The 15539-nt window shown below is 38.5% G+C and overlaps 1 protein-coding gene across 2 annotated transcripts in view; it reads right to left on the bottom strand.

The window, feature by feature from the left end:
* The window catches only part of cdh8 (cadherin 8), a 102929-nt gene that overhangs the window by 21076 nt on the left and 66314 nt on the right, over positions 1 to 15539 (bottom strand). For both annotated transcript variants that reach the window (XM_072381001.1, XM_072381000.1), the window contains exons 4-6: positions 10968 to 11087; positions 5834 to 6001; positions 5400 to 5587 (exon numbers count right to left, since the gene is read on the bottom strand). In XM_072381001.1, the coding sequence (XP_072237102.1) occupies positions 5400 to 5587; positions 5834 to 6001; positions 10968 to 11087 (476 nt within the window). The remainder of the gene's footprint in view (positions 1 to 5399; positions 5588 to 5833; positions 6002 to 10967; positions 11088 to 15539) is intronic.

Here is a 15539-nt window from a genome sequence, read left to right as displayed (position 1 = left end):
CATATGTATGTGTATACATATTTACACACACACACACACACACACACACACACATATATATATATATGATAAAATATAATCAAGTATAATATAGTAGAAAAATGGTCCACTGTGGACTATGAAACCTTTCCTTTTTTTTATTTGTAAAAAGTTTTATACACTTTCACTTAACTTATTTGAAATGGAAAACGTTCATGATTTTCTCTCAGTTCCTTTTCTACAAATATAAAAAGTCTGAAAAGACTAAAACACATCTTCACAAAGCTGCTACAGTAAGCTTGATCAAGAGGAAAAAGCCACAACCTTAAAGTCCTGACTTTGATCAATATTTCCAACTAAATGTCTGGAGTGATTTGACCATCGTTTGGATTAAGATCAGTTAGTCACTATGCCTTCAATTTTTAGTGCTGCATAAATATAAAAAAAAAAAAAAATCCAACTTCTGTAAGCCTGAGAGAACAAATTTCCTGCCGATGCTTGCAGTAACAGTGGATTATTTGCATTTTAACTCTACAAACAACCAGTCAATATAAAAAAAGAAAATACAGCAAGTGTTTATTTAAGACTATTAGGAAATGGATATATTTCATTTTTGCTTAAATACAGGTAATAGGTACTTAGGTACATCTATTTAATACATTTTTTTCCATACTAATATGCAGTATTGTCTTTACTGACGGCTCATCATTAATATTTAAGAGAGAGAGAAAGAGAGAGAGAGAGAAAGTCAGAAGTTCTTTCTTGGCATCTCTGAGGACCGTCACAATTTTATTCTGAATCACCTCTGGTCGTTCTCATACTACTAGAATAATGGGATCAAGTCACTTCCACGCTCCATAACCAGGATTTATAGGGAAATCAAAAGTGGGCCTTGCCGCTTGAGGGGACAGGAGCTGGCTTGGGGGAGAGAGGAGGACTAAAAGGAGGATGAACAAAACGAGAAATGTATTCAGTTAGAGAAAGAGGGCTTTTTGCAAGAGAAAATTGTCCCCGAGGTTAGACAAGGCCAGAGCTGAGAGCTCTGTGACAGAGGGGGCAGATGGGAGGAGGGGCATCTGGGGGTTCAGCTATGAGACACTTGCTGCAGTTGAGGGGACATTGAAGAGGTCCTGGGGCTTCCACACTCCTGCAGTCCTGGTGTCAGGGCACAAGCAGAGAGACCAAAGCCCCTGAAGCCACTCCAAGCCTCACTCCTCTACACTCGGAGAAGCTCTTTGGAACACTCATTATTAACCTCCTCTTCTTCTCCAACTGATCTTCCTCCTCACTTGACACCTACCCCCCCTCCTTCACTTCGTTCGTTTCTCTCTCTCTGATCCGACCATCTGTGCTGAGAAAGTACAGCAACTAGCTAGAACTGGAGCCAATGGGTAGCACTATGATATGCAAAGCTGTGGAGAATTAATATCATGAACATTTCAAAGGAGAAAACACATATAACGGTTTACTCAAGAGGCTGGTAGGTGAAATACAAAAACCAAATGTAATATGTAATTAATTAATTTATAGCAGTGTCTTTTGAGGAAATGACTAACAAAAATGTATTTTTAATTTTTTTATCAATCACAAAACTAGGAGCTGATGAAAAGTAAACCAAGTAAAAAACAATAAAACCATGAAAACCTAACAAGGGGTCATCATCAGAACTGACAAAAGCAGCAGTAACAGCTAATAAAGGAAGTAGCTAAACCCAACACAAGATAGAACTGGAGCTAATAGCTAGCACATTGATATTGCTCTATTCGCACGTAATTACGAGTGAGTATCGCTCCAGGCTTTAATAGTGCCACCAAGCGAGTTCCCTCCCGTGTTGGGATGCGGACTATCCCTCGACTGGGTCTTAGAGTGGGCGGAGTGCAGGGAGGTGCGGTTTTAATAAGAATCATCATTTGTGATGAAAAAGCTTGTATATTACAAACATCGGTGTACATGGTTGGTTTCCATCCAGCAGTTTGAAAGAACTGGGTCCTTATATGTGTGGGCTAGCAACTTAGAGTAACCACTTTCACATTACATTACATATACTACAGATGTAATACTTGTTAACACAACTTTAAAAGGGTAATATAAGACCTTAGCCACTGGGTGTCACGTGCGCACACGATGCCATTCAAACAACTTATAGATCTCTAAATCTTGGAAAAAAAACAAAACTATATGAATACCTTTTTAACAAAACATGGCTGATTCAATGAGGAAGGACTTGGGAACCTTACTCGCTCCAGCAGAGACTTGTAAGCTCAAACTTCCATGGAAGTCCCAAACAGCTGCACACTCTCGTGAAATCATCATGACTCCACCAAATCTTCATGTAATAAAGAGTTTTTGGCTGCTGTAATAAGGTTTAGCATTCTGCGTTTCTAATGTTTAAGTGTACTAGAATATGTTTGTGAACTGCTTGTCATCTTAATATATGTACAGGAAAGTACTGCATTAAACTGACTCAGTAAAAGTGGCTCATCGTGCTTTGTTTCCCTGATATGAAAATATTTTCTTGTTATTCCCATATGACAATGTACAGAAACAACTCATTACATTTGTTTCCAGTGTCCTAACAGACAAAGGAAAGGGAAGTAGGGGAGGCTTAGAGTGTTTCTGGCAAATTCAATTTCACCGTATCCACCTCAAGAAAAACATAGTGGTAAACAGTGTCTTTAATTACACAAACTGAGTTTAATTAAAATCATCTTCAGTATCAGTTACAAGTAAAGCATCTATGCAAGCTGCTCTTTGTATTGTACTGTATAATATCCTGGTCACGGAATCAGAATACAAGTCATATTTTGACCCTTTGAAATGATTGATTCAATACACTAACACAGTGCTTGGACGGAATAATCCAGGGAGATTAGATTGTTATTAGCATGCATGGTGGCGCTGTTGTACAGCTACTGCATATTGTTGAGATATTCATGAGTGCAAAAAGAAAACAGTGGTGTTATCAGACATGCAGTCTGTGAACATCATAACCTACCTGACTTAGTCTAAATTTCTAAAAAAAATAAGTCAGACTTACATGCTGAGCCAAAAATACATTCTTATGTCTTATGTGTTAAAGCCTCTTATGCATCCAAACCCGTAACACAGCTGTGTCATTCTTCTGTCTCAGTCAAACATTAGCATCAAATCAGTAATCACAGACCGTTTAGAGACTTGACAGTTCACCAGAGGCTGCAGGGGTGAAAGCTCAGCATCCCACTAACATCCTTCCACAGGCCTGGAGGCTAACTGATAAAAAGCTTAAAACTCAAACAGCAAAGAAATGTTGCCCTGGTTTGTGCCTCTCCGGCCTCAGTTAGATCAATATGTTTTAACCTTGCCACAACAGTTCTTTATAAATTTAAATCCTGCATAAGATGGAAGTACATGAACTTGTACAACTGATGACAGGGACAGGTTGTCAGGATGTCACAAGTGCAGTTCTAGCAAAAGCATAACAACTGCTGATTCCAATTAATTTTGAAAAAGAAAAAAAAGTTTGTGAGCAATTCGCTACTTCCCCAGCATATTATCAAGCATACTTTTGTTGGCAGCCAACTTGGGGCCACAAATAGAAAGCTGAGCAGACATGGGAAGAGTGAGTCTCTCAGCAGGACGGCAGGAGTAGTTTTCCCTAAAGTCCTTTAGGGAAAACTACTCCTGCAAATGTAACACGTGACATTTGCTTTGTCAACAGTTGATATAACAGAGATATTATGAGTTTGTGTCAAATTTGTTTTGTACCTCTGATGCTTTCTTTAGAGGCACCGAATTATCGTCCCAATAGATTTCCTTAGCTCTTATACATTCCACCTCCCACGCAGTTCATTGTTGACACTTTAACAAAGTCACACCACATGTCCTTGGGGTAATGTCATTTTACATGACAGCACAATGGAATTGTGCAAATGAGTGATGTATAGCTGCTCTTGGCAGACACTGAACCAGCCGTGACTCAAGACTTAAGATCACTCATCCATCAGTCGTGGGTATTATTCAGTATGCAAACACCTTCCATTAAACAAGTAGAGCATAATATACATACATACGTATATAAATAGCTTGCACTGTGTTTGATATCATGTTTTCCAGTCTCAAGTTGGATTTTCCACAGATAAACTTGTGATGCAGGTGCATCTCAGCCTACTTGCAGGTCACAGGGTTATTAAAATGTATTGTTGTTTTCAAATGTAAATTTTGAAAGCTTTTGTACCAAGCACAATGTGGGGCTGGGTGCTCTAAATGCCCACAGGCAAGCAATGACATCCAGATGCAAACCTCTGAAGCTTTTATCCTGGAGCAAATATTCATACTGCATTGGTACAAACATACTACTTTGTATGACATTGTGTAAAAAAAATCCAGATTGCACTTATTCTGTCAGCACCAGCAAATAACCCAGCAAATCAAGTCTTTTTTTGCCATACTACTGAAAATTATCTTTAAAACACCAACAGGGTGGCATGGCATTGCGATAATTTGTTTGTCTCCGGGTGAAATATTCAACTTCTCTAACAGGAATGTTGCTAGTTTGTTCTCCCCTGGACAATACACCTGGGCATATCTTAGTAAACAAATTTAAATATCATTGTCTTTTTCTCTCTGAACTACATCCAATCTTCCCTAGAGCAAGACAATCAATAAGTATCTGCTTTACTACAGTTGTATAGAAGCCAATTAGTACCTCTCTCTTATGGATGTGTTAGCACTACAACTTTCACCATAGCTCATCTGTTCTTCATGGTCAAGTGAGTGTCAGCAAAAGTGAATTCAAACCAAATGTTAGAATGTAAGTTGGACCAGTTTACAGAGTGCAACAATTAGCATTGAGCTAAAGCTTTAACAGATAAACAGGCAAAAAATGACTTTTTTAAAGCAAAGCCACCTTTGTGTTCCAACATATTTGCTTTATAATGTTCACATTCTGAAAGTCCGAAATCTGCTTTTTAGAAAAAAAACAAAGAAGGTATATTTAAGTTCATACATTTATCCAATAGAGTTTCTTAAGAAAAAGAACATAAGTTTATGTGCATATGTTAGCATAGTGGTGGAATCAAATATCAACCTTTATACAGTAAAGCCACTATTTTAAGATAGCTGCTATTGCTAGCATCTTAATTTTAAGATAGCATTAGCTTTGTGGCAGCTACCATAGATAATATATAATAAATAGCCACTGTTATATCACATTTTTATTTGCCAACTATCATTGTAAAGTGTTTGATTTAGTCTTTCAACATTACCATCTTGGTTGTTTTAGCTGGAAGTAACCAAATTTGCAAAAGTGCAGCTTGACACTATATCTGAAGAAGATAGATCACATTTTGAAAGCAGCCAGAACTGATGGTGACATACCGTAGTAACTCCTTCACCTTGAAACCTATAAAGTTAACATTTTTCCAAAGGTTTTTTGGCCTTACCTTTTTCAGCCTGAGAATCCCTTCTTGAGTCTGTGTGTCTGTAACAATCTCAAACGCTCCTTGGTCATCTCCCTCTATGATGCTGTATGTTGATTTGGCATTCTCACCAATATCTCGATCATTTGCTTTCACCTTGCCACCCATTTTCCCTATCGGTAGATCTTCAGTGATCACAAACTCATACAAACCTGGGGAGGAACACACATAACTTTTTGGTGTCTGGTAATGTTGATCAAAAATAACAAAATTATACAAAAGTGAATCATCATGATATATTACGGCAGTTATTGGAATAGCTTCAGAGGAGCCAGTTTGATGAAATTTACAGCATAACATTTATTTTCCCAATTATGAGAATTACTCATGTAGTGCAACAGTAATTTGTTCCTGGTCTTTATTTGATTTGGGACTTTTGACGTTATGAAGTTACTTACTTTTAGAGAACTTTGGTGGATTGTCGTTAATGTCTGTTAGTGTGACGGTCACAGTTGTTGTCCCAGACAAGCCACCCATGTGACCTCCCATGTCTTTAGCCTGAATGACCACCAGGTACTCCTCTCTCATCTCCCGATCCATCCCATGGAGAGCAATTTTTATGGTTGCTGGAGGTGGAAACAGTTCATAACACATAGCTGTAATTAAAAACATAACTGATATACTCTGCACACCACTTTAATGATGCTCGTGTGAGTAAGCTCAAGCAAGCACAACAAAAGAGAAGGCTTAAGATAACCTTCATCACCACCTTACTCCCCAGTTTGTAGAATAAAAAAATTCAGACCACGACTTTTAAAAAACAAGGACTTCAAACCAAGCAGGGGCAAATAAGTCTCTGTGGGTATATACTTTGCAATAGCACAGTCTGTGTGAGTGTTGCAAGGTGACTGAACCAGTCCCAGCCCTGAGAATCAGCTGTGTTTGTTTCGCAATGTATTGTTCTGCTGTCTTCAATCATTTGTATTCTGATTGAGTGTGAATTATGCTGTCTGTCTTGTATAATCTTGAATATTGTATGCAGAACTGACTTTATTGACTCTGCCGCAGTGCTGAATATAAAAAGGGCTCAGTACTGGCATATACGGATAATCCACTTAGGAAACAGAGGCCCGCAGGATCATCAAATGAATATAAAACCCTTCATAAAAGCCAGGCTTTGGCATGACACCCTGCCTTGGTCCTGAGCTGCCTCAGACAATGCTTGGCTGTGATGAAAACATGGGAGGGGTGAGGCTGTTGTCTGTGCCTGCATTTTATTCCAGGCATAGATTGTCCTCTGAGATGTACACAATTTAAGTTTTTTTTTTTTTTTTTTGGTTTTGGAGGTCACACACAACAGTGATGATCTCAACAAATGGAGAAAATGAAGAAGAAGAGCAAGACACCCCAAGAGTAAGACTGCATTGAGGGAAGGAAAATTGTGGTAAATTGTCTGCTCTTAGATACCTCCTTTGAATCTTGATTAGATTGTGGAATGAACTCAACAATAGATCTGGACCAGTTGCTCACATGTGGTGCCAGACAGCGAATTGTAGAAACGATGCTCTGATGGGGCTGCACGGTGGTGTGGTGGTTAGCACCGTCACCTCACAGCAAGAGGGTTCCAGGTTTGAGCCCTGCCTGGGGCCTTTCTGTGTGGAGTTTGCATGTTCTCCCCGTGTATGCATGGGTTCTCTCCGGGTACTCCGGCTTCCTCCCACCATCCAAAAACAAGCATGTCAGGTTAATTGGTGTCTCCAAATTGTCCGTAGGAGTGAGTGTGAGCATGCATGGTTGTTTGTCTCGTTTGTCTCTATGTGGCCCTGTGATGTACTGGCGACCTGTCCAGGGTGTACCCCGCCTTTCGCCCGATGACTGCTGGGATAGGCTCCAGCCCACCCGCTACCCGATTAACGGACTGTCGGTATAGAAAATGGATGGATGGATGCCCTGATGTCTTATGCCTTGATTATGTTTGGTAAACTTTCTCATTCTTTCGGTTTCTACATGACTGTTGTATTTTAGAAAACATACCATTTTCAAATGAAACATATGAACAGAAGGGGATCCTTTTTGTAACATATTAGAAACCGATGTACAGAAACTATTGTAGTACTTCTTTAAGTTTGCCTCTCAACTATTTTAGGATATCCGACTAATTTGCCTTGCTAAGCTATTGAGTCATTTTTGCTGCAAGTTTTAAATCATTATCCATCTTTATTGTGATGTTTATTTTTCGGTAGATAAGAGGACATAGAAGGTTTGCATAAAAGTATATAAGTATGCATTAGCAACATTTGTACCCACTGAAATGTAGCACGTGTGATTTCAGTGTTGGCTGTGACTGGCAACAACAGGGTAGCTCTGCCTCTCCTCCAGTCATCCAAACAAGTGAATCAGTCAGTAAAAGAGCACGTCAAGCAAGGTACTTGCACTCAGTCTAACACTCGCACACACACGCGCACACACCCATGCACTCACTCATAAACATACTTTAGTCCTCCTGCTAGGAGCAACACTCTCATCTCTGTTGATCATCGTTAATTATTCAAATTAATTCCTAATCACTGAAAAGGGAGGATAGACAAACACTCATTTCCATAGATATTTGACTCAACTTTTTTTTTTTCACCGACCATTAACCAAGTGATGAATTGGGGCATGATGTTTATTTATTTATTGAACACTTTTCATTTCCAGTGTGGTGCTGTAAGTGTCAAACACATTGTAATGGTTCTTTTCTTCTTACCTTTTATTTTTCATTAGCATTCATTAAAACATCTGGCTCACTTGAATGAGCCATCTGTGAGCGCTCCTCAACCACTTCAAACATGAATTCTGAGCCTTTAAAATGTCCGTTCAGCGTGGTTTCTTTTGCCATGTAAAGGCTACAGATGCTGTGACACCTACCCTACAGCAGTGCCCAATTTCAAAGTGTTGAATGGCGTGCTCGTTCTAATTATGTACATAAATTCTGGGGCTGCCTTTCTTAGAAGTTGTTTATCATGCGTTGTTTTCCAAAATTATGAGCCGTCAATTTCCATCTCATTCCTTATTAATGTAAATTCACCATTATTTAATCACATTGCTTACAGACACATGTTAAAAAGTCAGCTGGAAAAGCAATTAAAGATCCAATCTGAAATCTGTTTTGAGATAAGTTTATGCATGATGACGCTGCTGAGTCTGAGTTTGCCTTATGAAAGGAAGAAGCAATTATTATTATCACTTATTTAGAATTCATCACTCGGTGATGTTGCGGTGCGCAGCAGCATGATGAGAAATAGTACTTTAACTAGTAGTTAGCATGTAGTATGAACAGTTAGCAGAAGGTAGCACTGGTACTCAATTACAATTACAATTACAAAATAAAAAATAAAAAAGTTGGGATGGTATGGAAAGTGCCAAAAACTGATAGAATAAAGCCAAGATATTTCAAATTTTGTTTCAGAAACTTAATTTGATTTGTTAATATCCATCCATTTCTGCAGTTTAATGATGGAACATCTTTTCAGTATTGGGGGAAGGAATAGTAGCATCATAAAACATCAGGTTGATGTGCTTTTTTCTTCTTTTTGCATATATGCTAAATTTCTTTTGTTTTAAAATGATCATAACTTGACCAAACACTACCAATTACATAATGTGTGTCCTCATGGATTCCACTTAAAAGCTGCATAATTTTGTCCTCAGCCCCCTACACGGGTAATCTATAGCTCCTGTAGTGAAAAGCTATGCATGTGTCAGTCTTAGTCAGGACTGTTCTGACTGTCTCACTGTCAGAGGTAGTGTTATTTTATAGATTACAATCACTGTATGAGTGTGTCACATTTTTCATGTGTGATGTCATTAACAAACCTTAAATAATATCTCAGTGAGAGCAAAATGTTGCTTTATCTATTATATACCAGGAGCCACAGTGTGTGTGCAATGTCTTTCCAGTTCACTCAGAAAATGATTTGTGTGTTTTCTCCGAATCAAAATGTTTACTTTTTAGTACCAGGTTACTGCATTATATTCACATTTTATGTGTCAATTAACCTGTACAGTCCTCACTTTAGTTACAGTGTGCCCGTAATGGATGTGTTTCCCTGGGCGTAGTGGTTTATGTTTGGAAGCATGCATGAGTGAACAACTGCATAGAGAAGCAATAGAAAAGAAAAAAGGAGGGGGGGGTTAGCAGCCTCAGTTAGCAGCAGCCTCATGCAGCGATAATCTATAAGCGTTTCAAAAAACAGATGGGCTGAGTTACCTGAAGTGCTGTTGTTGTTATACAACTTTTCAAGCAACACCCAACATTGCCAGCTCCCCTTAAGCATGTGTTTCATAATGTTGTCCCTTATGGGCTTGCTGTAAACCGCTGAGGTGAAATAATTGTGTTGACATAGTGTTTGAACAACATATTCATCAACATACCACACATCTGGTAAGTGTTTAACTATGACTCTTTTTATCTTCATTTTTTTCAATCCTTTCAGAGACCAAATCTACTTTGGATGTAAACCAACAAAATGAGATCACATCAAGCGGGACAACAGGTAGGGAAGCTGTTGCATCTCCACCTGCAGAACATCTACAACCTGTCTGTGGCACCCACAGACAAATCTACCATAATTTCCAACTACATGAAAAAGTCTTCTTTTGAAAATGAAATGCTTGTAAACATCTAGTCAACAGGTCATAAGAGTCCTAATTCTACCTAATAGCTGTTTGTGCTTCAATTTAATATTTGTATCTACTTGTCAGGTGAGGGGGAGAACGTTTTACTCAAACAACCTCATATAATAGTGTTCCACAGTAAATTGCTTGTATAAAATGACCAAACCTAGTCTCAAACACAATTAATTTGTTTAGGCTTTAATATGCAGTTGTTGCACTCAAGTCTGCATGATTTTTAAGTCTTATATTAATCACAAACACAATAACACAAAACACAATATGTATTTTATGTTAAAAACACTTCAACCATATATTTAAAAAGTTTATTTCCAATTTTAAGTTAGATTAACTTATCTGGAGGCTCAGTCAAATCTTGATAGCCCATACTATGACCTGAAGTGACATTGTAAGCTCATTTATCAGACAAGAAGCAGGTTATGAAAATCATGAAAATGTTTAAATACTTAAAGGTTCAACCTGATGTACCTGGCCCAGTCTACAAGAAAAATACTGCTCCTTAGATGTAATCACTGTCTCAGTGTGAAAGCCCTATTTTTTTTCTATTTTTCTCATTATGGGTGTGGCATTCATTCATAACATTTTGTAAGATGTTATGCTGCCTACTTGTTAGATACTAACAAAGAGCCTGCACTATATTTAAAAAGTCTCTTTAATTTTAATGAAGCAACATTTTGCACAGTGATTACAGTGAACTGTGTGTGCAGCATCTGATGTATTTTAAGTGCATGTTGTGTTTGGGAGGAAGAGCATTTTGACATGGACATCTTACATAAAGCTATTACATACTTTGAGATGGTTTACATTATGTGATGTTTTGTTGTTCAATTTAAGTGGATTCCAACAACCTTTTCAACATGTGTTGGGATTTAACTTCACATACTAAATTATTAATAAGAAGACAACTGCACTTACCAGAGTTTGGGTCAACAGAAAAATATGGCTGTCCCTCCAGTATGCTGTAGACTAGTTTAGCACTGTTCCCATACACTGGATCATCAGCATCTGTGGCTGTTACCCTGGTAACTGGGGTACCTGTGGTACAGAAAAAACATTTGGTTATGGACGGCAGCTCTATAGGCAATCATATCTGCATAACTGTAAACTGAAATGTGAAAGTTCTGAACCAATCAGGATTAAACTATTCAACCCTATGTGGGGTTGATTGGTTCAAAAATCAGGTCCCATTTGTTCCATCCTGTTTCAAGTAAGAAAATGAACTTTGTGGTTCACTTAGAAAAGTATTTTCTCAGCTTCATCAATCATTTAAATGGATCCTCCCTTTAATAGAGAAAGAGCAAGTAAAGGCGCAGCCCCATACTCTTTATTCATCATCCTATTTTGTCTAGACAGTTCAAAGTTCACCTTGTAAAGTGTCTAGTACTCGTGACGAGTGTGACATGATCTCAGGAGAAGGATGTTACCGGGTTTGACCAAAGTGAGCAAACCAGCCATGTCAGTGTTGATTAGGTGTCTAATCTCTTGTAGTGCCAGATTCTGCTGGATATGTTAGCTAGTGTGCAAATTGATATGACAGTGATGGATGTGTTACAGTTCCATTATAACATGCAAAGTAATTGCATCTACTGATGACCAAATCATTCTTCATGCTTCTCAAAGCCATTTTTCTTTCATACCTGTACATTGTAAGCACACAATCCAAAGAACATAAATCCAATCTAAAAGGATACAAGATAGTCTGATGTTTTCTCAATTTTAGCAAATATTGAAACAATTTTAATATATATATATATATACATATATATATATATGTATATATATGTTGTTGTTTTTTTTTCGATGTAATTGTCTGAAATAAAAGTGAGGTGCTGTAAAAATCCATATTATAGTGTTCACTCAAACTGCTGTGAGACTTTTTATATTTCAAATGAGTTAACTTTTGCAATAATTTGCTAACTATTCCTAGGTATTTGTGGCCAGTTTTTGAGTGGTTGTTTCGCATTCCAAGCAAACATTCTGATTCCCTAGAATTAATACACTATATTGCCACTATAGTGCCGTATTCACTCACCCATCCAAATAATTAAATTCAGGTGTTCCAATCACTTCCATGGCCACAGGTGTATAAAATGAAGCACCTACTGCAGGCATGCAGACTGCTTCTACAAACATTTGTGAAAGAATGGGTCTTACTGAATTCCAGCGTGGTACCATGATAGGATGCCACCTGTGCAACAAGTCCAGTCATGGAATAGCTACTAAATATTCCACAGTCAACTGTCAGTGGTATTATAATAAAGTGGAAGCAATTGGGAATGACTATATCTTAGTCACAAAGTGGAAGGCCACATAAAATGAGGGGTCAGCGGATGCTGAGGCGCATAGTGCTCAGAGGTCGGCTACAGACCTCCAAACTTCATGTGGCCTTTAGATTAGCTCAAAAACAGTGCGCAGAGAGCTTCATGGAATGGATCTCCATGGCTGAGCAGCTGCATCCAAGCCATACATCAACAAGTGCAATGCAAAGTGTCAGATTCAGTGGTGTAAAGCACGCTGCCACTGGACTCCAGAGCAGTGGAGACGCTTTCTCTGGAGGGACGAAACACACTTCTCCATCTGGCAATCTGATGGACGAGTCTGGGTTTAATGGTTGCCAGGTGGTACTTCTCCGACTGCTTTGTGACATGTGTAAAGTTTGGTGGAGGGGGGATTATGGTGTGTTTTTTTTTTCAGGAGCTGGGCTTGGCCCCTTAGCTCTAATGAAAGGAACTCTGAATGCTTCAGCACATCAAGCGATTTTAGACAATTTCATGCCCCCAACTTTGTGGAAACAGTTTGAGGATGGCTCCTTCCTGTTCCAACATGACTGCGCACCAGTGCACACAGCAAGGTCCATAAAGGCATGCATGAGCGAGTTTGGTGTGGAAGAACTTGACTGGCCTGCACAGAGTCCTGACCTCAACCCGATAGAACACCTTTGGGATGAATTAGAGTGGAGACTGTGAGACAGGCCTTCTTGTCCAACATCAGTGTCTGACCACACAAATGCGCTTCTGGAAGAATGGTCAAAACTGTTATAGCTGCAAAGGGTGGGCCGATGTTATATCAAACCCTATGGATTAAGAATGGGATGTTACTTAAATTCATATATGTGTAAAGGCAGATGAGTGGATACTTTTGACAATATAATGTATATTCAAATTAAACTCGAAAAAAAATGGAAGTCTTATCAAAACTGAAATAGAATAATTTAATACAGATCTTCTAAAAGCTGAACTAACACACCCAGAAAATCCCCTGCATGCATATGTTCAGTTAGACTCAAATTAGCCAAGGTACTGTAGGCAGTATCCATGTTCCCATCCAGTATACAGAAGAGGCCTTTAGCAAAGAGAAAATAGCCACAAAGGACATTGGACATATTTTTGTCAAAACAGTTTTGGTTAAGTGTGTTTGATACCGCCAAGCTAAAAGAACTGTCATTCTTTTCTTTTTTTTCGTCGGAAGGCTAAACACAAACAGTCCAGTTTCAGTAGAAAATGTGAAATATGAACATTTGTCTACACATCCAGCAAGTAGTCTCACTATTAAGGGTTCAAAATTGTGAGATGAGAACATTTTCATAACAATTGTGTCATGTTTTTCTCACTATAACCATGTATTCTTTTTAACATGTAAACCTAACAATGTAAATCGAGTACAACCCTCACCATATACCTTCAACTCCTAACAGTAACCGTTAGTTGGAAAGAATGAAGTAGAAAAGTAGATAATCACAGAAGTAGAAAAACCAGCAGACTGAGGAAAAGGTTTTGGAGGATGGGATTTAATCCAGCGATCTTCCACTTTGTGGTGAGGTTCCACAGGTTTGGATGCCTCCCACCACCCTATCTTCACTCTTTTTTTTTTTTTACATAGATACTCTACAATTTTTCTGCCTTTATTGTATTTTTTCATGGATCTGTGCATGTATTTTATGATCTGTCATAAAATCCCGTCACAGCGCTGGACATACTCAGGCTAATAACTTGATTATCCTCCCATGCATGTACACTGGATCTATAAGTCAAGCCTGTGCAGATAAACACATTCAATGGCTGATATCAAGCATGAGAATATCAATTGAATCCTTGACATGGCCAGAAAATACATTGTATTCTGTAAATAGTGTTCCTTGGAGTTTTACATAGCTCATATAACTGCTGAAACATGTAATTATTCATATATATACTGATTTATAGTATATCACATGAGAATACACCAAATGTCATGGATACTATTCCTTTCTTTCTCATCAACAATACTCAGTGCAGCATGAATCAGGCTCTTTATTAAAACAGCTTTATTAGGTTTGCAGAAAATATATGCATGGACCCTCATCAATATTCCATCTCTACCAAGTGCTCCAGGCAAGTCAGAAAAGAGATTAGTGACAATTCAATCCACCATTTACAGCTGCGTTATAAGGTATATGCAAAAATAATAATAAAAAAAACCCACTCAAAATCAGAATAGAAAAATATAACAAATGCAATTAAGCTCAGTCAGTTTTAATTAATGGTGACCCAGCTCCTCAGTCATCTCAGCGTTAAGGGAGAGAGGGTGAGAAAGAAAGAGAAACAAGAAGCTGACACACTGACAGTAGGCGACATGCTGGAAGAAATCTGCAGATGGTATGGTAATTGTTGCTGTGAAAGATGTTTAGAGGTGTTCTGACAACAAAGGGAGATGTACCCCGTCACAGACGGCACAAGTCCTGCCACAGGCACCTAAATCTGTCCGCTGCAGATGGAGTGGCCTGTAAAGACCTCTGCAAGGATGAGTTTCAGTTCCAGCATCGTGACTCTGACAGTCCAGTTATGAATTAAAAGGAAAGGGAAAAAAAAACCCAAAAGAAACTGCCGTGCCAGATGTGGTGACAGATTCTGCAAAGTTTACAGTGTGCAAGCCACAAATTAGCCATCTGACAAGTGTTAAATCTAATCTATGAGAAGTTCATTTAAAAAAAAAAACAACATGATTTTTGGACTTCCATCCAGTTTCCTGTGCCATCAGCTACACGTGTCAACCATTGATTTATAGTCACCGCTGTGTCTACCGTGTTGTAGCAGCAAAACATAGCAAAAGCCACCTTTGCACTCTAACTAGAGAAGCAGTTTCACCGTTGCAACCCAATTATTTCACAGTGAGGGAGCCTCAAGTGGTCCTCTGAGACTGGGGTGTTCCAGTAATTCATAGTCTTATGATGACCCATGCTGTTGTGTTGCCAAGGCTTACCTTGTAAATTTTGTACTGCTTGTTCTACCCTGTGCCTTTTTGCAGTGTTTAGATCATGGCAGATCAATGAGCTCTTTTTCTCTCTGTTTCTGCTTGCTGCGCTACAGCACTAACAACGAACAAACAAACAAAAAAAACATTATATGTCAGCTGCTGACTTTTTCCTCTTGAGTTCACTGAACTATAGCTCAGATAACCTATTCGTATTGATATAAAATGAACACCAAGCCATAGTCCACCTATTATCTA

The sequence above is a fragment of the Leuresthes tenuis genome, unplaced genomic scaffold (genome assembly GCF_036924035.1).
Source record: "Leuresthes tenuis unplaced genomic scaffold, fLeuTen1.0.hap1 SCAF_2, whole genome shotgun sequence".
In the NCBI taxonomy this organism is placed as follows: Eukaryota; Metazoa; Chordata; class Actinopteri; order Atheriniformes; family Atherinopsidae; genus Leuresthes; species Leuresthes tenuis.
This window is presented reverse-complemented; position numbering and strand designations above follow the sequence as displayed.